The sequence below is a fragment of the Anopheles merus genome, chromosome 2L (genome assembly GCF_017562075.2).
Source record: "Anopheles merus strain MAF chromosome 2L, AmerM5.1, whole genome shotgun sequence".
NCBI classification, from domain to species: domain Eukaryota; kingdom Metazoa; phylum Arthropoda; class Insecta; order Diptera; family Culicidae; genus Anopheles; species Anopheles merus.
This window is the reverse complement of record NC_054083.1, coordinates 39028937-39053995: the sequence shown is the minus strand read 5'-3', so window position 1 is coordinate 39053995 and position 25059 is coordinate 39028937. Positions and strand designations below refer to the sequence as shown.

Sequence of the window (25059 nt, the reverse complement as noted above, 5' to 3'; positions counted from 1 at the left end):
GTCTTTCGCGCAACAAAATAAAATGCGCCGCGATTGGATGTACCGCACCCAATACGCACACGCAAACGCGCGTCGCGATAGTACAACCGTATCTACGCAAAGGTCCCCTTCTCAAGAAAGGAGGAAAAACTCGCGCTCGCTATTACAACGCACCCTGTGTGTGTGATGTGTGTACGAAAGAGAAGGAAAACAACATTAAATAATATGTGTTTGCCATATAAACACACACACACACACACAAACAGTAGAAAAAACCGAACCATCCTTTCTTCATCCAAGGAAGCCTTTCTTTTCTTTCGCGCAAAAGAAGTTCGCGCTGCCATCGGAGGAAAGGCAGAAGAGAGAAAAAAAAAAACAAGCGCGCACACCTCGCGAAGCGCGTTTGGAAAAACTTCGGAAATCTTCGAAGAAAAATCACCCCTCCCTCCTCTCTGCCTAAAAGCGCGCAGCCTCGCTGCACCAGCGCACAGGATCGCGGCCACGGCAAAGGAAAAGAGGCGGAGCTAAAACACTTTTAGCACAAGCGCAAGCGATGGAAGGACCTTTTCTTGGAAGACGAAGACACCCGCCCGAAGACGTTCGCCGAGCGTTTCTTCGTGCTTCGTGTTTTAGTACAGACTGCTTCGAGCTCGAGTTGCTTTCGAACAAAGGGTAAAGGATGGTAAAGGGTAGGGTTTGTTGCATTTTTTTTTAAATAACGGTGCAGAGAGCGCTGTAAAGGGGACCTCCTTTTTACTCCTCAGCTTCTTTTAGAGGAGCGGCGTTTTCTTATACTACCATGAAGCCACCTCGTCTCAACGCCCGTCCCATCTAGGAAGGACGCAGTACATAAGCCTCAAACATCTAACGGAGCGAATGATGGGACTTTTAAAATTTAAAAGGATTTTCCCGCGAACCCGTTTCTGGGTTTGTCTTTCTCACTTGCTCCCTCACTGCTTCCCCGTCCAACCCCCTAATCGGAAGCCGCACAGCGAATGCGTGAGTGCGTCCATGTTTTTGGGACGGTAGTTTTAAAAGGACCTCTTGCCAGTCCGTACATGCGTGTCTGCGTGCCAGCCAAGTGAAAGTCAGCGTTTGTGTTGAGGGAAACAAAATAAAAAAAAAAAAAAACACACGCACTTTAAATCACCCCATGCCTGCATAACGGCAGTCAGTCGGTGAACCAAACCGGTAGCCCCGTTCGCCGATGGAATGTGCGGGACCAGTCTGGTACGAGATTTACTCAAGTCAGCACAGCAACCTTCATCAGCGGAAGACGGTTTGCGTTGCTGCTGTCTGCAACACGTGGTTGATTCGATTGATGACTTCCGGGAGCTTTACTAACCCCACAAACACACACACACACTCAGGCTCAGACTGGACCGTTGGGCCCTGCAGCTTAACGGACACTGAGTATCCTTTGCCCGCCCCGTAAGAAAGCACATGAGTGGTTGCGTCTGTGCATGTGTGCCCGTGCAGAGTGTCCTGGCATTTGGTTATCTGGCTGTGTTAGTGGAACGCTTTTAAAAGTGTGTGAAGTGAAAGTGGTCACCGCAGCGTTTCGGTCAGATCAATCCAACCCCGTGCGGCTGCCGAGGTCGAGGTCGAGGTCGGTGCCCTCCTCGAGCAAGCAGCGACCGTTGCAAGTTTAAAGAGCTACACCGTTGACCATCGGTGCAGTTGGGTGTGCACAGAAGGGGGTGAGGGTAAGTAAAGTTCTTAAACTGCTTGAAGTGAATTTTAAATGTGCCATCGATTCGTTCGCAGTATACTGTCATGTGTTCATGGGTGCGTTATTTTTTATACATTGAGTGTCCTCTTTTAGAATCTTAAAGTTAACTCCTTTTCTTGGAGGTGGCGTAATAACATAACATTTTTTTAGTGTTGTTACATTTAAATATTTTTCTTTTTTTAATGTCTAAAATATCTCATGCTTTTGTGTTTTTGTTTACATTTTACACACTATACTCATTTGATTAGATTTTTGTGCAATTTTACTCATTTGAGGATATGATTTAGAGTTCGCTGAAGAAGAAAAACATATTTTTACGACAACTTTTATCTATTTTTACCATTTCTATCTTGTCTTTATAACTTTTTATAAGATCTTTGAATGTCATAAATTATGTTTATTTGGTTAGCAAATGATTTTCTTTATTTTTCTTGTTGTTTTCATATTAGTAGTTGTTTTTGTTGGTTCAGTTTTGTTATTTTTGCTTTTTGTCCAATATTGTGGCAATTCCTATTGGAAAGTAGTTTATATTGTGTAATATGCAACAGTTACACTATTGATTTTCAAGTTTGCTTCTTACTGTTTTCTACCATTGTTTTTGTTAGGTTTTTTTTTCTATTTTTTGTGTGTTTTTATACATTACCTTTTTATTTGGCTGTATTTGTTCATGCTTCTTCCAACATTCATGGCTTACTTTTTACAATAATTAAAGTTTTTATGTACAGTTTGGGCTTTTTAATGTGATAACTTTGTAAACTTATGCTATTGACAGATATTTTTATAATACAAAACAAAATTTGGAATTATTTTGCATTATTCTCTTCTGATTTGCTATCTGGCCTTTTGCAAACAGGAGAATAATCGACATCTTCATGTGTTTTAGCATAATTTCTGTTGAAATATGTTTGCTACTTCTCAGAATTTCACCCTTTATTATAATAGGGTTGTTATTTGTAAACAGTTTCAAAATTACAAATTACAAATCACAATAGTGCCAACTCCAACTCTCTGCTGGTAAATGCATTATCACATCTTTCAATATCACACTCGTTGCATTAGATTTTCTCTAGAAACAGAAAACGGTTCATCCAAATCCTTCCCCTATCTTCCAGCAAACAGGGAATACATTCTAATTGAGCAAATACCGCTGCATTCGTATACATACATCTTTACAAAGAGTTAGGGCAAGGGTTGTTTTTTGTTTTCGTTTCCTTCCATCAACCAGTTATTTCTTTCCCCCTGTACTACCTGCGAACCGTTGACCGAAAGCCTCCCGACCAAAGGCAAAAAAGAAACCTGAAATACAGTACACATTTTGATAAATAAAAATAAATTCGATGGTTGCTGGTTTGTTTGTAAGTTAGTTTTTTTTTTTTTGTTGCTCAGCATTTTATCTCCAATTACAATAATAACATAGCCAAATTAGATTTATACAAAATAAACACAGCTACTAACAGTCCACTGTACATCGCAAAACTAAAAACTGTCTCTATGTGTTGCGTGACCTTTGGATTTGTTCATGTACCAATAGGTCGTTGTATTGGTTTGAAGTTGTGGGCTTTTTTTTCTCTCTTTTCCAATTAATTTGGTTTAATTTTATTGATTATAAAGTTTCCTTTCTGCTCTGTTCCTATTGCATTTGCAAGTAATAATATAGCATGGTTTCTTTAGATAAGAAAAACCCCCCATTTTGCAAAACAAGCTTATATCAACCAATCGAACACAATCTGAAACAATAATTGACTCGCAGTAAGGAGCGCTGAACGAGTTGGGGTGAATGAATCGCAAGTGAAAACGGTACCGGGAAAAGGACAACTTCATGTCCATTTCTCCGCACCGTTTTCCTTAACTCTTCACTGCCCAACCGCATTCATTGCATTCATTGCTCGTGTGATTTTGTTTTTATCTTCTGGCCTGTTTTCTTTCCTCTGCGCGCTTCTTTGTTGCTTCTAGCCTTCCATTTGCCTAAATTGTCTGCTCGTTTCCCTTAAATTGCCTGCTCTCCAATTGCTGTCTCACCTTCGAAAAACAAAACAGAAACATAAAACGTCTTACACTCTAAGGCTGCTGTCGCCAGCGGTTCGGATGTGGCCGGTTTTCACCATACCCAAACCGGGGAAAAGCGTCCACGTACGAACCGGAGCTGCACTAGATTATCGTCGATTTCGTTCACTTCTGGTGTTTGCTTGGGTTTTTTGGGCTTGGGTCTTGTGTATGGTTATGGTTGTTTGTTTTTTTTGTTCGTTTTTAACATTTTTCGATTTAAGTTGCTCTTCGATTGATCGATTAATTGCTGCACGTTGCCCGTGTGCGTGTCCTTTGAGGGAGGATTGTAACCATCGCCCCCATTTGGGGATTCTGCATTCCCAAGGGAGTTGCTGGTACGTTGCCTCTTTCTTGACTGCGCAGTCGTTGATGTTCTGGTTTGCTTCTCGGGAACTTCTCGGCACAGTTTCTCCGGCAGGGAATTAATCGATGAATCAAATTTGTTGTCTATTTGGTGTTGACCATTTCATAATCGTTAGTTTGCTTATTGTGATTTTTGGAAGGGGGTTTTGGCTTCGTTAGTCGTTTGTTTGTTTTTTGGCGGAGGTTACCATTGACACTCCTCATTTTCATGTCGTTTTTCTCTCGTTACTTCATATCGTTATAGTTTTTGGGGGAGCACTTATAGGGTAGGTTGTTCCTTCACTAGATAGGTTTTTCTTCTACTGCTTCTTCTTCTTCTTGCTGTTTCCTTATCGCGCGCTCTCTCGTTCGTTGCTTAGCGGCGCCGTGTTTTTTTTTTGCGTTTAATAATTTAAATAGCATCATCAGTGTTATCACATTGGACATTGTTACGTGTGGTTGCGGCTGGGAAAGGCTGATGAGCGTCTCTCAGGTGACCACCACTCTAGCCGCTAGCCTAGACGTAGTGTCCCCCCGAGGGACACTCGTTCGTCCCCTCTCAGCCATCACACGCACGCTCGTACCGCTCCTGGGAGCATTAAAAGGGCATGAAAGAAAGCATACTTGGCGCGGAAAAGCATTGGGTGGAGGTTGTTGGGCGTGTGTGTTTTCTTCATGTTTGCGTTTGCTGCCTGCTCGGGTGCTCGGTGGAGGAAATGGAACAGAAGACATGGCATTTGCCGTCTTCTCTCCGGATTAAAGCCGTTCGCCCTTGGGGTGAAGGATGGGTTGAAGGCGAATGCCGCATCAGGCGGAACGGGCTTACTCCGGCTCGTTCATCCGCAGGCGGGCAAAGTCTTCGAACACGATGTTGTCGTCATCGTCGGCGTAGTGCGAGTTCTCGTAACGGTGGCGCTCTATCGACTTCATCTTCTTCAGGGCGTTCACGCGCTCTCGCTCGACGGATCCTGACAATGGAGAAATAGGAAAAAATTGTGCATTAGCACCAGATATTCCCTGAAGTACGAAGTTCGCTCCTTATACGATACTTACCAGGTGCTGGGTTCATCAGCTTGAACGGTACGTCCGTCTGGAGTTCACCGCCGAGTGTGCCACAGTTGAGCTTGACGCGCAGTGAGTACGAGATGACGATACCCATCGCATCCGACGGACACTTGCCCTCGCTGATCAGCGTGGACGAGGCCAGGTTGACGTCATCCTCCTTCAGGTGGCCGTCGAGCGCAATGCCGCGGCGGTCCTTGTTGCTGGAGGCGAGCGGGACCAGGAAGAACGATTTCGTGAAGCTCGCCCCGGGCGTGATCGGGCAACCCTCGCGCGTCTCCAGCGAGGCGATGTGCTTGCTGAACTGTGCATTCACCATCGTGACCTAGAATGCAGGAGGGAATGATTAGAAAGTAAATTAACCCGATCATCACATCTGGGTGCTCCCCGGGAGAGCTCGAGCGCTCCACAACTAACCTCACAGTGCTGCACCACGAAGCACTTGATGCTCTTGACAGTCTTGCGCGAGTTGTTCGTCACGACGATGTTGGCCGCAATCTTCTCACCGTGGTAGTAGATCTCCCGATCGAGCGTCACCTCCAGGTTGATCTTGCCCTGCGAGAAGGTGAAGCCCTTGCTGACGAGCGACGAAGGAAGACGACGGCCGCGGGACACCGGCGCGTACTGAAGCTTCTTGATCGTCAGCGTGACGGCGCTGCGCTTGTGGCCCTTGTCGCTCTCGTCCTCGCCGACGTGCGCCTTGATCGCGTACTCGACGCCGAGCGGTTTGCCCGTGTCGTCCTCGCCGGCCTGCAGCGTCACCGAGCTCGGCGCCATGCTCGGGAAGTGGAAGGTGAACGGGAACGCGTTCGCGCCCAGCTTCTTCACCAGCCGCTCCTGCATCGGCGTCATCTCCATGTTGGCGTTCTCCATTGGGTAGATCTGTTCCTTGGTCAGCACCATCTCCTTGGAGAACTTCACGCCCATCACCTCATCCTCTTCCCGGCCATAGCGGTAGGTGGTGATGAGCTGCGGGTTAGAAAGAGGGAGAGAAATGGAACATTGAAATGGGTTGGAGAACAGCTAAATGCTGAAAACTTGCAAATATGTTGGTAAAATACAAGGCTTTTGGGTATTCCGAGGCTTCAAAGTTCTTCGCAAGAGTTATCCAATGAGTTGGAGTTCATCAATAACCTTAAGGTTTCATTTCAAAAACATTATGACATCAATAGTATGTCCTGCTGGTATGTCACCTCACTAATTGGATTGACCTTAAACTAATGAGATGATATGTGTCAAACTCTGCAACCTTGTGGTTAAGCAATAGAGCTTTAATAGGTCCTGAAAATTGGGTCTCTGCACTGTTAACTTCATAATATTCCCGAAAATTTCAAAGGTCTCATGAATTCAGAACACGAGAACATGAGTATTGGCTAATTAACGAAGATGTATTGTAATTCCAAGTTATCGATCCAGATATTTGAGAGTTCATTCCAAATTGCACACGTATTCACTCATCCAGGAAGTAGACGCCCATCAATTGGAGATTCATATCTGTTCACTTGATAAGTTCTTAAATACATCCTGAACTGATAAAGTCATTGAGGATCAACCAACCTGTCCGAAGACCTTGCGGCCTCGCAGGTACTCCTCGTCCAGCACGATAACGCCATCGATCGGGTCACAGTAGTCGGTGTGGTCGATGAAGTCACGCTTGCCGAGATAGACGGTCAGTTTGCCATTCGGGGCCGATTTTTTGAACACTTTCACTGCGACAACCATCACTGCGCGTTAGTGTGTGTCTTCGCAAACACAGAGCAAACAATCAGATAATAACTTTCGAAATGTATCACGAATATTCTCACACACGGTTGCTCACTCCCTCAATTCACTCGTTTCGAGATTGGTCGAACAAAATTGCGTGTCTATTCTCCGGGGTCGTTCTACGGAGCGCTGTTTTCTTGCGTTTTTTTTGTTTCAATCGCTTGAACTACAAAGTTCTCAGCTAGTTTCGGGTATTGTATGGTTTGAAAGAACAACCAGAAGTGCAATCGAACAGTCGGCCGGTGGACAGTTTTATACCTTTTCACCACCCGTGGGGCGGACCGTACTCTGAAAACACCGAAAAGGTTTCCCGGACCATCCCCGTGCGGGCTTTTGCAGCGGGAAAATCGATCGACGCTTGCCCGATTGCCATTAACTGAATTAGGCTCGAGCTACCGCCACCGTCGAGCTGCCAGGTGGTTGCGCCTGCATTACGGGAGGGGACAAATAGTGTCAGCTAATTCATGCCCATCCTTGCGTCCCTTTCTCCACTACCTCCGGTTCGCGTACGATGGTGCGATACGCAACAGCCTGGACGTACGCAGGGGTACACGCGCAGAACGGTATACGAAATTACGATGCAACGGTCAACGGGCGTCGGCAGCGATCGTTAATCTTATTTCCCCGCGAAAACGCAAAAGGTCGTGACGTCACGCGTACGCTCTGGGGTGCGTGTTTAGGTCACGTTTGGCTGAGCACCGTGTGTCGCAGGAAAGAGCGAACACGGCAACACGGGCGTCATAAAGGATTAAGACGGGAGGGCGAATTTGCGAATCATAAAGATCGTATGATCTTGCACGGGCAAGCTACGGATCAGCAGCTCCTTTATGCAAGCTGTGGAAGATTTAGCACCTTCAGCTAACTAATGCTTTGCATAACGCTGGGTTTCTCAGCACCCAGTTGAGCAACAGTTTTGGACATTTGAGAGAGTAGAAAAACGCTTGTTTTTTTGTAAGGCTTCATTCCCCACCGAGGGACAGCGGCTCACGTTGAGTCGTCAGTGGGAATGGGTGTTTGTTATTTTGTTTCGTTTGTGTGTGCATATAGTTTACGCTTCTATTTGCCCGATCCGTAATAAAGGACCTTTGCACTAAAGTGCTACAAAATAAGTTCATCTTACGGAATGCCAGGCCAGCTCGAATGTCAAGGTTGGAGCTGGGCATGTTTTGCTTATTGGTCCACTTAGTTCTACTACTACTACCACCATTACTATAGGCGTAGGATAAATTAGGTACAGTGTGCGATGAAGCCTTGATATCATTTTCATCGAATGCATGTAATTCCGATTAAATAACATGACCAGACGAGACTGTGATTACGACGCAACGAGGTCCCTAGAAGTTTGTACATTTTGTAACAGACGATCCCCCAGATTAGGCTCTTAGCTATCGGGCAGTAAGGATTAAGCGTATCGGACTTCGAATTATGTAAAGCGATGCTATTTCTGTGACGAGTGAAAAGGGTAACGTTGTAGGATGCGTAAAAAGTTACATGATACTGAGGACATTCTTGCGAATCGTGGACGTTCATTGTGGGTACGGTTAGGAAACAACAGGTTAACTTAGAGCAGTCGTTCAATAAGACGTAGATGGTGATGGTTCAGTTACCTTCGTAAACGTCTACTTCAATGGTCATATCTTCTATTGAATAGAATTATTCTAATGCAGAGTTGAACTAATAACTTGTAGTTGCTTATATTTGCCGCTAAGCCAACCAGTAAGATCCTTCGAGGAATGCGTGCTGGGATGGCAATAGACAGTATTGGTATTCTGTAAGACTTTGAATCTCCTGTAGTCTCACAATAAACGTTAAATGTTTACAAAAACTACTCAAAATATAGTACGCCGCGAGAACTATTGTCTATTGTAAACGCTTAAGCGATCATTATACAAATAATTTGTTGGTAAATTTGAGACAGATTAAATACGAAGCAAGTACATCTTGCCAAATCAGAATTCATACGGCTGTACCAAGTGATATACCAGGAATGGTGGCAATTACAGGGTTTTCGAGGATTATATAGACATGTTTAGTGCCGGACTGGTGGTACATTCGTCAACTCGTACGACGTAACAACATACCTGTCATCGATTCAAGTCCCGAATAGACCGTGCCCCCATACGTAGGACTGACTATCCTGCTATGGTAACAATATGTATCGCTCATTGAGTCCCAAATATTGGAGTGTCACAAAACAATGATCCATACATTATTGAAGAGCAAATGCATAATCATCGTAATTTGCTTGAAGAACAACATACTGATGCCAGATTTGAACACATAACGAGCGTGTTGTTTTTTAACGGTTTGACGACTATACTACGTTCCGGGATGTAGAATTGAATTCATGAAACAATGAGTACTTGCAATTACTTTATTTTTTTTTACTAGTTAGTTATTGAAACAATCATAAAAAATTGAATGATCGAAAGGTAGAACCTTGGTTGCCTTTCAAAACTAAACACAACCTGGTGATGGAATCAATAAACTGGAAGAAATACAGGGTTTCCCACGATTTATTGGTTGGTTCCCATCAATTTTTGGTTGGTTCTCATGTTTTTTTGGTGCGTTCCCACGATTTTTTTTTTGCCGTTTTTCAGATTTTTTTGGTTCAATTGTATTGATATCCAATCGGACGATACCAATAAATTATGGGAACGAACCAAAAATCTATGGGATACGATGAAAAAATCGTGAGACGAGCCCATAATATTATGGGAACCTGCCAATAAATCGTGGGAAACCCTGTCATAAAATGAAGATATTATTTGAATAACTGAAATCATTGATGCAACATATGAACATCAATCGAAGAATTCAACAAATGAAATTGTTTGCACAATCATAATGTTGGTCACAACCTCACGATCTTTACCTCAAAATATTACCTTCAAAACCAATTAAATTATAAAAAAAATCAAAAACAAAAAACTCACCAGTTAATCAGCCAGATTCTAATAAACTCCCATCCCATGCCAAAGAAATCTTGCAAACGAATTCCTCCACGAGAGGGTTGCATTCCAAACGTTTCCATCCAACAATTGATAGGGAAACTCTCCCCAGTAAAAACTGGCGCTCTTAAACAACGGCCCGCAAATGTATGTAAAAGAAATAATCTTTTCATCTAGCGATTGTTCGTTGCCATTTGCGTCCTTGCGTCGTCCGTTTTTTCGTCCACCAGCCCCTTGCTGCGAACCTTTGCAGGACCCTCCCCGGTCAGTCAGTCAGCCACATATTAAGGTGCCACCGCTGCATCCGGGAAATGATGATGAATTCGTGCAATCGTGGAAAGAAAATCGATAACACGCCGATGGGTGGGAATTGCATACGCAACCCACCTTGAAATGGTCGGAATGGAGCGGAAGCCTTCATCTTGTGATGCCTGTGATGATGCGTTTTCCATAATGCAAGGACAATCGACCGTTTGTGGTGAGTATAGCATTGTCCAGCGATTATGCTGTAGTGTCACAGCTTTAATGCGAAGACACGTTGCATGTTGCATTTTCTTGCGGTTTTGCTCCCTTTCTTTCTGCATGCATTCTTGGTATCTTTCTCTTCTACGCACCGTTTTTGCACTTCCGGGTGGAGACGCCTTGCAGTCGCGTACAGTTTGGCAACGTTGCCTCCCCCTATTCCTTGGAAGACAAATTCCACGCGGGAGAATGGGGAAATAAATTCACCACCCATCCGCCCACGCAGGGTAGGGGTTGCATATATTGCTGACCTCTCCACCTGGGTGGGTGGTTTCGGAAGGAGATCTCTTACATCAACCCTCCCAATTCGCCTCCCCCAGTGGCTGGGTGGAATGGCTCGATGGCCTTGCGTGAATGTCTCCACGCACCAGCCGGACCAGTGGACGTCTGGAAGGCGTTCGTGGTGGTTGGCCTTTTCGATAGCCTCGAGCTCGAGCAGGTGCTTTTGGTGCTGTTTTCTTCCCCTGTGTGTGGTTGTGTTACTCCGTGTGTGTGTGTGTGAGCGTGTTGGTGTACAGTGAATCCTTGCTACAGAGTGCGGTTGCTAAGTGTGCTTGATTGGTGCAGCTTCTTCGCACGACTTCTGCTGCGTGTTTAATCGAACCAAATCCACTAGCGCTAGAGCTGTTTGTATGATCAATTCCATAATATAATTTTCTCAACAAACAAAAAAAAACAAACAATCTTAACCAAAATCAAAACCATAAAAGGAATTCAATTTGTTTCACTTTGATTGCAATACAAAAAAGGGTAGCTTGTTGTTTTCTAGTTGCAGGCCTGTTTTGAAGTCTAAAGAGTATATAGAGTTAAAAAGCAAAGGCCTCAGTATAGCAATACCAATGCAAACACTAACCATGGTAAGCACAACGTATCGGACTAGTTTCGCAAATGCTTTTTTTTGTAAACTTTGTTAACTGAACCTATATTTGTCATCGCAATTGTTGCGCCTTTGAACTGAATTTCTCGCTGACTTTCCAATTACTCCATAAGAATAGAAACACTTTAGCAATAAAACATTCACACACTGAAACAGCAGCACGACATGCAAGCTTGTGCGTATGGAATATAGTTCTTCGTTTCGTCCTCCCATTTTCTATCCGTACGACATCTTACCGTGATGCCAAATGAGGCGTTGTTTGATTTTTTTTTTAAATTTTTTCGTTCTTCCCTCGAGACCTAGTTTGCCTTCACTAAACACAGTTATTGCATACACATACAGACACACACACACAGACACACACACACACATTGAGCTACAGTTGCCTTTTTGCATCAGCGTCTGTCTACCAACCGAACGGCGTTCTTCACTTTCCTTCGTTTGTGTTGATTCTTTTTCTGGAGGGAGGAACAATTTTTCGCCAAAAATAATGCAAAATTTGCTCTTCGCATCTTTCAACTTCTTCTTCACATACACCCAACCACACGGAAAACTGCACTAACCACGAGACACTTTAACTTCTGCCGACCTTTCCCAAGTGTGGGACGCTTGTACGAGTCGCGCCGCCGACCCCGGCATAGCTGCTGGATGCCATATTTAAATCACAAGCCCCATTTGCTTTTACGCATTTGATGCTGGTGCGGCGGTGCATCTTGCAAGGCAGAGGCAGAGTTATCTCTTTACTTTTTTTGGTACAATTTTTGCACTGTTTAGATGCGTCCCGCTTTGGGCATACACACACTCACACAAAAAAAGAACCTAAATTTTCTAATAATACCTTTAGCGGTGTGCACACAGCGTCTGGTCGCGGATGGGTTGGCAGGAGTCCGCACCGTAGCGTCACGACACACTGGCTGACGCCGTGCGGGAAAATGCGGGAAAAATTATGCTACACAAATGGGGTGGCGTTGCTGTGGGCCGGAGAAGGGTGGGCCGGTGCTGTTCTGTAGGAGGGGAAAGGGAGCAGTGATGCTGCGATGAGCGAATTTTGCTTCGAGGGATTGCTGAAGAGTACGGTTTCGTTCGTCCTACTTCTGCTGACAGATGTGCGTACTCTTTCTCTCTCTCTCTCTTTCCCTGAGATTTGAGTTTCCTCTCAGAGCACTTTCCGAGGCAAATCAGGGTAGCCATCTCGGGTTGCTGCGATGCTGCGCAGTTTGTGCGTAGCACGTGGTTTTCAGAAGGGTACCGTTTTCCCGCGTTCATGATGCGTAAATGGAAGGCAAGAGAATTGTAAAACGGTAATCATAATATTAAAAAGGTTTTATTCATCAGTGTATTATAGGACTTTGAGTTTTGTCATTTTGTCTTTGTGTTTATTTTTCTATGGATCTTAGCTATTTTGTCCATAATTTGCATGATTTTCGTTTCATTTTTTTATGTTTAATGCTTTTTCCACGTTCTACTTCTATCAGTTTGAATGTAATTTACTGCTAGAAGCACCATAATGGTCTTTCTCTGAAATTTTTATTTTTGTTGTTTCGTTTTTTTTACTTTTTTCCTACTAGATTCCTGTTTATACTACATTGTTTTTATTTCATTATGTCATGTTTGCGTTTAAGCTTTATCTTTTACTCAATTTGACTCAGTGTTTTGTTATTATTAAATTATTACGAAAATTGTTGCAATTTTTTGAATATCATTGTTTTTTTTTGTTAAATATTGACTCTATATTCACTTTTCTACTTGTTTTCTCAATTCTGCGATCTGCTCTAGACATTTAAGAAAGAAAATGTGTACCTTGCTTATTGTTCCTTTGTTATAATCATTATTACTGTTTATTTGATATTTTATATATTTTTTATATATTCTGTTTTAAATTATTAGGGGCTGAGATGGTATTCTAAATCTTAATCGCTAATTATCTCTATTGTTACCATTTTCCCTTTTCCTTTGCACATCATTTATGTTATTGTTAGCTTGACCCACATATCACCCGTCTAGCATATAAAGACCAAACTTTGCTAACGCACAAGCTCGCCCGGCACTGATTCTTTTCGCTGATTCGACACTGTGGCGAGCCGTTTTTTTTAAAGAATAGTAATTTTACCTAAAAATAGTAACACGGAAGCAAGCGACTCAGCGCTAGTGTTTCTTATACTGCAAACACAACGCAGCGCAAAGCAAAAGAAAGTAGGGCAAAATAAATGCATCTTAAAGTTATGGCCATTTCTGTGCACACGCCTTTGGCACGCTAACTCTGTGGCAAAATGAAAATTAAAGATCGCAAATGCAGAACACATTAACACTGCATCCGAATGCATTTTTCCTCGATGTGGGTGTGTGTGAATGTGAAAAAAAAGAAGCACCGAAATGAAAATAAACAATCTTACTGTAGTTTATCGGCTGAATCTGGTTGGAAACTATTTACCGCGGCCATAAACAGCCGATCTAATTTGCTTTTGCCGAACCGTATTTGTGCAGGCCTCGATGGTGTGAATCATTGGCGGAGGATGGAAGACGGTGGAGCTGCAATATTGTAATAAAAGATGCATTTATAGATCGGAAAAGTTGTGTCTCTCGCATGATTGCCGCGAATTATGCAAGAAAGTTGTGTTTTTACAATCCTCCCGCAACAGTTCGTAAAACCGTTCGTTTTTATGCGTGAGGCGCCCGCCCTGACCTAGGGCATAGTTGGCGCGCTTGGAAGATAAATTTCTTTTACCATGTTTATTTCACCGTTCACCCCTCCCGCGTGTGGTTGGTTTATTTTGTTACGGTCCTGGCTGCTGCGATTTGTGTTTTCGCGCCCCGTATACATGTGCGAAAACGGTTTCATCGTCTTGCTGCGCGTCGGAAGCGAAGCGCACGTGGACCATACGCGACGGGCATGGAACGGGCGCAGACCGTGAAGACGCGTTCCATACGCATCGCAAAAGCCGGTGTGTATGATTTTTGTAAGCCATAGACACACAGCCACACATCGCAGGCGGGGATCGTTTTGTACTATTTTGAACTGTTCTGTGGCTGTGGATCGTTACTTCTTTCTTGCTACGGGGTGGTGAGATGTGTGTGTGTGTTTTTTTTTTGCTCCCGTTTGTAGTATATTCTTTGCCCCATCCCGGTCTGTGCTGCATTTTGCCTATTTTCTATTCATAAACACACACCGCTGGCTGGGACAGGGGAGAAGGGGGTTCTTGCCAGCTACCATGCCAGCTAGTAGTTTTCCTTTCTGTGTGTGAGGAGTACAAGCAGCACTAACAGGAGAAGAAGAAGAAAAAAACTCCTCCAAAACCAAACCCGCCATGAAGATGCACCCGTCTCTGGGTGCAACGGGTCTGGCAGCTAAATGCAGCCGACTTACCCCGCACCGGGTGTTAGATCGAGCAAGGGGGGACCCAAAGGGGGTGGTAAAAAATAATGAAAAAAAAACGATCTAAAACAACCGGACACACATGGGTGGAAAATCGGTTGCGTTTTGTGGTGCGCCCAGCACGCCAGACACGCGCGCGATTTAGTTTTTCTAGTCGCGTGAAGCCGTTGTGTGGTGCGCATTTTTCGGCCGGCGTTAGTTAGTGTTAGCCTTTTTGGGGGTTTGTGGCGTGTGTGCAGTGCATATTGCCGGTTAGATTTTTATTCTGGTGAGTGAGTGACTGTGTGTTGGATGCAGTTTGAGTAAACGCATTTCATTTTGTGGTTATGGATTTTGGTATTGCGCAAGAAATAGTAATTTAAATAATATCAAGAAAAGATTTAGTGTTAAGCCTCCAGCTGGTTTTGCAGTTTTACAGTGAAAACGTGAGAAGCGATGCAGTGTTCTGTGGTCAATTTTTATTTATTTTTTATTACTCTTTTTATTGCTGTTGGATGTAATGTTCGTTGGTGCCCTCAAAATTCGTTTACTTTATTTATGGCATTTATGTATTCAAAAACTCAAATTCAAATCATGCTCTTCAAATTACCCCTAACGAATAGGTATACAAATTTTTCGTAGTATCGGTGTTACTCTTCCATAAAAAAATGAATTTTCTTTTTATGATTCTAAGATGATATTGAATAAAATATTTTTTTTAAATTCAAATGAGTAAAACCGGTAAGCCAAGCAATCGTTTAAAGTTAAGTGTAAGTGTATTGGAATCTAATTTACATTGCGTCTGCATAGAACTAGTACAGCCAGGTGAACTAACGCGATGAATGAGGTGGATACTTCAAGGCCAGTAGGCTTCTTGAATATCTAAAAATGGAAATGATATAGGGGATGTAAGGAAAATCAATCTTATTATGCTATTAATCTATGCACCTATGCACAAGATAAATTATTCAACATCTTGTTTTACCATGTAGAATGACCTTCAAAACGTTTTTTTAAAACCAATATTGAAAAATCGATCATTAAAATTGCATTTAGAAATGTTACAAAAAGTGAAAATTCCTACGAAATTGGATGTCATGAAACTAGAATGCAAATGAAAAGCTATACGACAATTGGGGACGAAGGCGGTAATTGGAACTTCGTACTAGATTCGTATTAGTGTAACAAACAAATGATTTACCCATTTACTAATCAAAGAAAACATCTAAGAAAAATGTAAAATCTGCGTTCATATACACACTACCTTTGCCCTCTTCTGCCAGCGTTCGCCAAACTGATCGTGATTGATTGAAGGCCACTTGAGAGGCACTTTCTTCGTCCTTTCCCTTTGCGAGAATGAGTTTCTTCTACATTCTCTTTCTCTACTCAATTGAACGTGCAAAGAGAGCGAGAGAATGGTTAGGCAAAAGAGACAGCAAATGTGGAGGAAAATCCCTGCCGTAGAAGTTTTCCCTGCACGAGAGCTATCATCTTCCGCCAGATGCGATCATCTCGATTCATCTCAGCAGCCTGTGTCCTTTCCCTTTTGAAAATAGAGAAAGAGAGAGATAGAGAAAGAGAGAGAGAAAAAGAGAAAGAGAGAGAAAGAGGAAGAGATAGAGAGAGAGCGAGAGAGAGAGAGAGAGAGAGAGAGAGAGAGAGAGAGAGAGAGAGAGAGAGAGAGGGATAGAAAAGGACGCTGTTCACTAAAACAAAACGCGCTCCCTTTCGCGCCCAGTTCACTAAAGCTCGCGAAAGGCGCGAAAAGTACGCACGTGTTTTTTTGCTTCAAACGGCTTTTTTCTCGCGCTCATTTCTAATACCATTACACCCTGTACACGGGAAAGAAGCTACGGCTGCACCACTACGACCCAATGATGATGATGCTGTGCGATGAAGGGTTGTAAATGTTTTGACTAGGCCGCGGTTCGCCTGTGTACGTTTGTAGGCCCATTTCCGCACGGTGTGCGTTTACGCGCACAAAAATCGCAACCTACCACTACACACGCGCCCGCGATAGTAAAGCGCCGCGACACGACGACGACAAGCACGCACACACTCAAGCGAATGATTAGTTCCGCGCACACGGCCACCGTCGCTGTGTGGTGCGTACGTCTCACGGCGAATAATAATGCGTCGCGCCTCCTTCGTCGACCACATCCCCTCCGGCCTGCTGCGTTGAATTGTGTTTTGCTCCATCACTCGACCGCCGCGAGCATCATCTTCGACCTTCTTCAGTCCCCCACACATCTTTAACGTGCTCCACCTCCCTCATCCACCAAAGCGACGACGACGAGTGTGTGTTCGGGCACACGGCATAGTCGTAGTTCTTCCTGCTGCTGCTGCTGTCCCCGGGTTTTTCGGTGGTTGTTTAATAAATAATGCAATCTTTTTCTACCGCGGCTGTTGCTGCCTTCTGCGGTTGCTGGCGGACATTACCCGTCGATAGTTCCGCGGTGACGGATCGTAGTAAACCGCGTGTTTTCGGGGCGCAGTTTCTTGAAGGGAGCAGCCGCCTTGTTGTTGTTTTGGTGGTGGTGGTGGTGGTCAGCTGCGTGTATCGTGTACATTGTGTCCGGTAGCGCTATCTCTTGACAGTGTTAAAGAGAGGGGTAGCGGGGGTTGTGGTAGGGGTGCGTTATCAGGTGGAGAGGGTGGGTGCGCTCCAAACTCCATAATCCATCAACGCGTCGGAGTCGGTCGGTCGGGTGCGGGATGTGTGGTGTAAATAACAGTTGTTTAAGATAGTGTCCCTTCCTCCCTGGGCGCGTCACGGTGCTCTCGGTGCAAGTAAGGCTCCATTGAAAACTCTCAAGCTTGCGGAGAGCAAGATTTTGGAGCTACTATTTTCGTTTTTCTAATTTAATCTAATATTTTGGCAATTTATTTTCCCGGTCCATTTGCAGGAACGACGATGTCGACGTTTTTCACCACCAACCGGCACGGCTACAGTGTGCGGTTTTCCCCGTTCAATCCGGACCAGTTCGTGGTCGCGTCGAGCCAGTTCTACGGGCTGGCCGGCGGTGGCACGCTGTACTTTCTCGAGCTCACGCCGGACGGTTGCGGTATCGTGGAGAAGCGGACCCACCACTGGACGGACGGGCTGTTCGATGTGGTACGTACGGCCAATCTTATCGTTGGCTGCTTTGGTGGGGCTAATATAGCCATGACAAACAGGGCAATCGTTTGTGGCCCGCCACAAGATAAGGCGACCTAGGGTGTGCTCTAAACACACCCGCTCTAAGCTCGGTTACAGCTGTAATGGAAATTATTCAAAAATGACACTAAAACACATACTCTTTTCCTTTAGACCTGGTCCGAATCGAACCCGGAAATCATCGTGTCCGGGTCCGGCGACGGTAGCGTGCAGCTGTGGAACACCAACCTGGCCAGCAACAACGGTCCGCCGTCGATGGTGTACCGGGAGCACAAGAAGGAAATCTACAGCGTCGACTGGAGCAAGGTGCCGTACGAGCAGCTGTTCATTAGCGCCAGCTGGGACAGCACGGTCAAGATCTGGGACCCGATCCGGAACAACTCGCTCAGCACGTACATCGGCCACACGCAGCTGGTGTACAGTGCGGTGTTTGCGGCCCACATCCCGAACACGTTCGCGAGCGTTAGCGGCGACGGCTTCCTGAAGATCTGGGACATCCTCTGTTACGATCTGCCGATCGCGAGCATCAAAGCGCACGATGGCGAGGTAAGAGATCAATTGAAAGCTTTTTTTTGTTATACAGCATCCCTAAACTGTCTTTGATTTGTGTTTTTACAGGTCTTGACAGTGGACTGGTGCAAGCACGACTCGAACATCCTGGCAACTGGCGCGTCGGACGGTTTGATACGCATTTGGGACCTGAGAAACTTTGGCGTTCCGATCACGGAACTGAAGGGCAACGAGTTTGCCGTAAGAAAAGTACAATTTTCCCCGCACAACTTCTCCGTGCTGGCGAGCGTCGGGTACGATTTTACCACCAGGTATGTATTATTTAACGTTCCTTAATCCGTTTATGTCCCTAGTATGATTTAAATAATATTTTTCTTCTTTTCTAGAATATGGGACTTTAAGAAGAGCAATGAAGCGATCGAAACGATTAAGCACCATTCGGAGTTTACGTACGGGCTGGACTGGAACAGGCGGCGCCGGAACCAGCTGGCCGACTGTGGCTGGGACTCGCTGGTGCACGTCTTCAAGCCGGATTGCCTTTCGGACAAGATATAAGGCCCTCGCTTTCTTTGCTTCCTTCCAACGGTTCCTTCTTGTTTTTGCGCGAACAGGCTCTATCTGCTTCAGCTGAATATGGGGCGTTTAGCTAGTAAGGGTATTGGACTCCCCCTTGGTGTGATGATGTATGTGTACTCACCTTCCAGAAGCACCACTATAACGCACACACACATCTCTTCAACACAAAATCCTAAGGTCCTAAGGTAGCAAAGGAGTGCCAAATTGCTTTTCGGCCAGGTGGAAGATGCCAAAATTGTGATTTAGATAATAAGTAGACCAAAAAAAGAAAACAAAAATCAATCCCAGAATAGTAGTCCCGCTGTGGTGGTAGTTCAAATCCTTCAATACTGTGCTGGTGGGTGGAAATGGCCACATTTAAATTTACCTATTTGTACAGAAAAGCACAGTAGAGCGAGCGAGACAAGCGCAGGATTAGGTGTAAAATTTATGTTTCGATGTACAGTTGTAATCAAAAGGCCGGTGATGGTGATGGTTGAGCTAAAATATGATACTTATGCGTGGTGGCCGTTCTGGCAATGCAGCGAGTATAGCGCGCGACGGAGTGCACAGCTTGATGGTAGTTTATATTAAACTTAAACTGTTTATATTATTATTTATTATTCTTCGTTTTGAAGAACGTTACGTTGAGATTAATGTGTTTTTTTTAAATCTTTTTTTCGTGAAAAAAAAACGATAATCATAACGAAAGCTTGGTTTACCGGGATCCTGGGATGGTAGTGTATTTTGGTTTCGCGATGCAAACATTGTTTTAGGCTAATGGGTTATTGGATGTTCGGGATATATAAAAGAAATTGTATTACAACAAAAAAACAAGATAGATAAAATTGTGAACAAACAAAACAAACAAGCAGGAAATATATGCATATGTGTCAGAGAAATGTGAGTTTGTTTTTGGAAATGAAAGAATGGGAGCATTTAAAACAAAATGTGCATCCAACGGCTTATTTAAAGCCGTCATCCATGCTATCACCGAATAGTAGATGCAAATGGGTAAGTACGCAGCCAAATCAGTTTTGTTCGCAAAATTGCTTTGAAAATTGCACCCAATATTCCTTTTCGGAATTTTATATGACTCAGTAAATGATTAATATTATTTAAAGTAGCTAAAAACGATGTAACACTATCTAAATAAAAAGTAAAAAATCTAAATAACTGAAGTACGCAGCTCAAAATGAGCCCTGGAGCGACCACTGTGACTGACTGACGTTTAGCAAAGGCAAAGTTGTTTACATTTTCTCAGTACCGGTACGGTTTTCAAGCGCTCAAAACAACAAAAATACTGCAGTTTTCGATTTGTAAAACGTTTTTATCGTACTAAAACGGGGGCAAAGCAAACGCCAACCTGTGTGTTTTATATTCAAGTGATTTATTGCAAAGTGTTCAGTATTCAGGAATCAACAGCAGTGAGCAGCAAATTCACATCAGTGTGCACACCTTGGACGCTCTATCCTCCGCCTGGATAATCTGGTCGTTCTTGGAGTACTTTACGTCTGTAAAATAATAAAGAAAACAGTCCAGATTGGCGATCGAACGGTAAATCTAAACAATCATCACCCCTCCCACTAACTCACCATCATCCAGCACGACGCCCGGGTTTTTGCACGACACGTCCATGCTTTTCGATTTCAGCTCCTTGAAGAACTTGCGCATCCGGTCGCTCGATTTGGTGCTGCCCAAGCTACCGTTCAGCTTGCTGCCAAGGCTCAGCTTGCGCACGTCCTCATTCCTTGCGTTATTGTTGCTATCGCTGTTGCCGACACCGTTACTGTAGCCCTCCAACGCCTGCTTGCCCTTACGGCTTCCATTTTCTCCATTTTCTTCCTCCTCATCGTGAAAGGTGGACTGCGACGAGATGCTATCATTATCATCATCACTGTAATCGATTAGCTGACTAATGTTGGGTGTGTGCGTTTTCCTCGCCACCACATCCCGGTGGGCGGAGAACCGATCCGCCTCATCGTCCGCATCGACCGCATCGGCCGGTTTCAGCTGATGGTGATGATGGTGGCGTCGCTTGTGCTGCTTCCCGTTCGGTGTGACCGGCGCTATGCTTACCCCGTTGTCGATGAACCGTACGTCCGCTTCGCCCCGGTCGCTGGTTTCGATCGCAATCGACTCATCCTTGGAAATTTCCCGCTCGACGTGCTCCCGCCGCAGCCGGCGCTTTTCGTTGCGCAGAAACTCTGCCGCCTGCTGTGCGTCGCGCTGCAGCTCGGTCGGTAGCGGGGTGGCGTTACGCAGCAGCTCCAGGGCGTGCGTAACATCCAACCGCTCGGCGGCCGGGTAGGCCAGTACGAGCGAATGCTCCGCACCGCTCGCAATGTCGGTGACGTTAAAGTGGCGGAATTTGGACAGCTCCTTGAAGTGATCCGAAGCTGTGAAGGGACCGTCGTCATCGTACGTCGTCAGCAACCGTCCGCTGCTGGTGACGAACGACACGCAATCGTTTGCGGACGCTATCTTTGTGACGTACTCGTCGTCCGCCAGCAGTCCCGCTAGATGGTCGAACGGTTCGAAGCGTAAATCTTCCACCGCTTTTACGCGATTCGAGCGGTACACCTGGCCCGTCGCTAGCAGCAGGTAGACACAGTCCCAACCGGTAATCTCCCCACCGGTTACCCTGTCCGGCAGGGTACAGCTTTCCAGCGGTTTCAACACGGGGAGTGTGATCTTTTGAAACTTTCCCACGAGATACAGTGCGTTCGCTTCGGTCACGAACAGCGTGCAGTAGTTGCCGCAAAGCACGTGCGCTACCGGTTCGTCCAGTGCGATCCGTTCCGGGTGGGTCAGTATGCGAAGCGAATCCACTCCACCGAGCTGCTGGTGACTGTTGTAGCCCCAGCCGAAGCAATTGCCACCGGTAGTGAGCAGTACGAAGTGATTGAAACCGGCTACCACGTGGCTGAAGGACTCATCATCCGGTGACTGCTCCAGACAGTGGCGGAACTCGCGCAACTCCACCGGGTACGGTGTGTATACACTGTTATCGGTGGGATTTTTGTGCAGTGTGGTCGCATCGAGCAGTGAGGCTACCTTTGCATTGAAGGGGAACACATTTTTCCCACTGTAAAACACCTTACCGGATGCTGTTGGTAGTAAAAGAAAAATGGATGCATTAATTTACTGCTTGCTTCAATTTTAGGTGCAATTCCCCCAAATACTCTTACCAGTGAGAATGACACAGAATCCATTCCCGCCGAAGCAAAACGACTGGACACGCTCCTTGAGCCGCTTGATCGTGCGCACGCAGGAGGGTTTATGGACGGTTTCCGTTTTGCCCAGCCCAAGCTGACCGTGTCCACTGTGGCCCCACACGAACAGTCGTCCAGATTCTAGAATTTTCAAAACACAAACACACACACGAACACAGGTCCACAAAGGATAATTGAGAATGATTAATAGGGCTGGTTGGAAGTATTCTAGCGAAGCATTTAAAAAGAATGTCTGTTGTTTTGTGTCTGTTCTCGCTCCCGTGGGTGAGTGTAAATATTATTCTACCGGACCGGACCAACGGCGGGTGTACATTCCTGTTCTGTGCCTTAATTGTGCGATCGCGTGTGTGCACGGTTGTCACGCGTGGCCAGTCCGACCAGTGACTGAACTTTCACTCGCTCTTGCGGTACGTTAATCGATGCTCCACAGGCCCAGGGGTCGAGGTGTAAAAGGGCAACTTTTAACAGCTAGGCAAGGATTGCGCCAATCCACACGCTTGTTTATCGCACGGGGCTTTCATGTTCTGGTGCCGGTTGCGAGTGCAAATGTATTTATTGTTGCTGGGGTTGGGCTCTAGATAGATAGATGGAGCGGGTGTAAAGCACCGGCTGGATAAATACCGATTGCCAAATGGTGTAGATTAGAGTGGCCGGCATGACAACAGGCACAGAAGTCAGACTGTAGTGAGACATTAGCTTGCTCTGGGGGTGGTAAAGGTGGACACGAGTTTGTTGCAAAAGAAGGAAATGTTTAGTGGGCAAGAAGAAAATCCCCGTCAAACTAATCAGAACACCGTTGCGCGGGGGTCCGTTCGTGTCTGTTTCAAGTTCACGAACGCGCTTAATTGCTAGCCTAGAAAGGTCAAACAGAGCAAATGCGCGGTGCAAGAACGCTTGCCTGGCCAGATTGTTTCGCAAGGCGAGACCTTCTTGACACTAATGATTTTATTGTCACCGTGGAAGGATAAAGGAAAATGCTTGGCGTGTTTTAGGGATACATTTAGGTAAAAAGAAAAGCATAGCAAAGTTTGTTTGGTTGTTCATTCGGAATTCGGTCCCTTCATTGTTCCGGCGATGAGACAGCTTAAACGCACACGCACGTGCTTTCATTTCCGGGTTTTTTCCGGATCGATTCGACACATACACAAACACGAAAAAAGTGCTCACTCACCACATATCACGCCACTTTGCTTACTGCCACAGACAATTTTCACGATCGGGTCGTTTTTAACGAAAAAGTAACTCTGCTGCCGCGTTGGTACATCCTTGGCGTTGGGGGTTTTAGGCCGCTGGCCGTGCGGGCTGTGAGGGATGCCATCGTACTGGGGCGTTGTTTGCTCTTTAACGGTGTCATCGTAGAGGTATGATTTGCCTAGCGTGAACACCGCACCCGTATCTGAAGGTATATCATTAGCTTTTAATTGTAATGCGGAACGACTTTTGCACATGTCAAGCACCACAATCACCTGGAACTTCGATATCCACGTGCATCCCATCGCCGTTTTGATCCGTTGTGTTGCACATTTAACTTTATCTACTGTGTACTTTGTACTGTGTGTTTTTTTTAAAGTAATTAAAGGCTTTAATAATGCACACTTTTCGAAACAATCTTTCCCTTAACAGTCCATTGCACCTTCCTTGCGGAGAGGTTTAATCACTTTCCAGGAGCACACCTGGTTGACCTATTTACACGTTCCTGTGCGTGCCTTTTTTCAAGAAACACTTGTACTGAGACAAGCCTTTCCGTTCTGGTTGGCTTCCCACACGATGGTTTCCCGTCCGTAGTCCGCGTGGTACTGAGGTCCGAACGTACACGAACGGCCAAACCGGCCAGAGCGCGGGACACTTTTTGCGTGCCACGAGCCAAGGTGGTCTCGTGCTGTTCTTTGCTGTAGTAGTCCAATCGTGCTTTCGATACTAACACCGCTGAAGGGAAAAGTCTCCTTCGAAAGGGTCAGTCTGTGGCCGATTCGGTTGCTTTGTGGTACGAACCGGGACAGCGCCTAGCCAGACGGTGGAGGGTGGTAAATATGAATGATGTAAATAATAAAAAAAAAAACAAGTGATGGGAACTGAGCAAGTGAGTGACAATCAGTTAGGCGTAGGACGTGGGTAGGGTGTCGCTGCATATGGTTGGTTCGAAGTGGGTCGCCGGCGAACGTTACAAAGAAATCGTTGATAATTTAGATATCGCCCGTTATTACATGAGCCGAGCGTTTGCGGTGGATAGGGAATTATTGATCCACAGGACACATCGGTACACACGGATACGGAGGTGTCTATTTATGGGGTTTTTTGTGTGATTTGCTATCTATAGGACGTTCGAAACGATCGCTGTTCGTGTGAGATTGTCCTTTGATCAAAGCGGTTTAATGGTTTATTTTTAAAGCTGATGGCAATTGGTGTATATTTAACACTTAACTCACTATTCTTTGATGTGTTATATTTATACTATTTTTCTTTTAAATCAATTAATCACTATAAATAGAGCAAAACGTACATTAATTTCCTTATTAAATTCCTCGCTTTTATCAAACGTGTTGCAGGTTGCATACATTCAGGCGGTTAAGGATTACACTCTTCATTGAATACACTTTGCATGCATAATGCATCGCTGTCTGCCGGAGTGGCCGACCGTGCACACACACACACACACATTGAAACACATACATGCACGAATGCACACACTTGCAGCGACACGGATGAACCGAAAATACGTTGCATTGTTGTGAAAAGTGGACCCTTGCGATGCCGGGGCAACAGGCAGCAGCAGCATATAGGCGCGTATAATCGATTTTACAACCGGTGTACTAAAGTTGAAGGAACTGTCCAGTCTATTGACCCCTTGCTTAATGCGGCTCGATGGGGACTTTCGAGAGAAAACGGGAAATAGGCCACTGGGAAATCAGAAGAATAGAGTGAAACGATGACTCCCGCCGCGGTCAATTCGATCGAGAGGGAAAAGTGTCACAGT

At 45.2% G+C, this 25059-nt stretch overlaps 4 protein-coding genes across 7 annotated transcripts in view; 2 read left to right on the top strand and 2 right to left on the bottom strand.

Annotated features, from left to right (window-relative positions):
- The first annotated feature begins 1550 nt into the window (after positions 1-1550).
- Positions 1551-19506, top strand: LOC121591794 (peroxisomal targeting signal 2 receptor). 4 transcript variants are annotated; one of them, XM_041912765.1, is made up of 5 exons: positions 1551-1685; positions 17534-17742; positions 17938-18330; positions 18403-18605; positions 18681-19506. In XM_041912765.1, exons 2-5 carry the CDS (start codon positions 17542-17544, stop codon positions 18847-18849), a joined length of 966 nt encoding a protein of 321 aa, XP_041768699.1. In that variant the 5' UTR covers positions 1551-1685; positions 17534-17541; the 3' UTR covers positions 18850-19506. The 4 variants fall into 4 exon arrangements, with proteins under 4 accessions (XP_041768699.1, XP_041768698.1, XP_041768700.1 ...); XM_041912764.1 differs by lacking the exon at positions 1551-1685 and adding an exon at positions 11064-11255; XM_041912766.1 differs by lacking the exon at positions 1551-1685 and adding an exon at positions 14839-14916.
- Positions 3271-7157, bottom strand: LOC121591793 (arrestin homolog). Its single transcript, XM_041912762.1, has 4 exons — positions 6719-7157; positions 5579-6130; positions 5153-5486; positions 3271-5067 (listed from the first exon to the last, which is right to left on the bottom strand). Exons 1-4 carry the CDS (start codon positions 6881-6883, stop codon positions 4922-4924), a joined length of 1197 nt encoding a protein of 398 aa, XP_041768696.1. The 5' UTR covers positions 6884-7157; the 3' UTR covers positions 3271-4921.
- A 769-nt stretch (positions 19507-20275) lies between the features above and the next one.
- On the bottom strand, positions 20276-23999 carry LOC121592150 (X-linked retinitis pigmentosa GTPase regulator). Its single transcript, XM_041913520.1, has 5 exons — positions 23552-23999; positions 23257-23481; positions 22041-22205; positions 20445-21959; positions 20276-20363 (listed from the first exon to the last, which is right to left on the bottom strand). Exons 1-5 carry the CDS (start codon positions 23607-23609, stop codon positions 20290-20292), a joined length of 2037 nt encoding a protein of 678 aa, XP_041769454.1. The 5' UTR covers positions 23610-23999; the 3' UTR covers positions 20276-20289.
- LOC121592151 (HIV Tat-specific factor 1) overlaps positions 20324-25059 on the top strand; it is a 54685-nt gene continuing 49949 nt past the window's right edge. The window contains exon 1 of the mRNA XM_041913521.1: positions 20324-20406. The gene's annotated coding sequence lies outside the window, so the exon portion shown is untranslated. The remainder of the gene's footprint in view (positions 20407-25059) is intronic.

Excerpts from the sequence above, each read along its gene's own strand:
- LOC121592150 (XM_041913520.1), bottom strand. The coding sequence starts at position 23,609 with ATGTGCAACACAACGGATCAAAACGGCGATGGGATGCACGTGGATATC. Across the intron at positions 23,482-23,551 it reads CGTGGATATCGAAGTTCCAG|ATACGGGTGCGGTGTTCACG; the intron begins GTGATTGTGGTG and ends ATATACCTTCAG. Across the intron at positions 20,364-20,444 it reads GGGCGTCGTGCTGGATGATG|ACGTAAAGTACTCCAAGAAC; the intron begins GTGAGTTAGTGG and ends ATTATTTTACAG.
- LOC121591793 (XM_041912762.1), bottom strand. The coding sequence starts at position 6,883 with ATGGTTGTCGCAGTGAAAGTGTTCAAAAAATCGGCCCCGAATGGCAAA. Across the intron at positions 5,487-5,578 it reads TCGTGGTGCAGCACTGTGAG|GTCACGATGGTGAATGCACA; the intron begins GTTAGTTGTGGA and ends CCTGCATTCTAG. Across the intron at positions 5,068-5,152 it reads GCTGATGAACCCAGCACCTG|GATCCGTCGAGCGAGAGCGC; the intron begins GTAAGTATCGTA and ends CTCCATTGTCAG.
- LOC121591794 (XM_041912765.1), top strand. The coding sequence starts at position 17,542 with ATGTCGACGTTTTTCACCACCAACCGGCACGGCTACAGTGTGCGGTTT. Across the intron at positions 17,743-17,937 it reads CGGACGGGCTGTTCGATGTG|ACCTGGTCCGAATCGAACCC; the intron begins GTACGTACGGCC and ends CTTTTCCTTTAG. Across the intron at positions 18,331-18,402 it reads TCAAAGCGCACGATGGCGAG|GTCTTGACAGTGGACTGGTG; the intron begins GTAAGAGATCAA and ends GTGTTTTTACAG.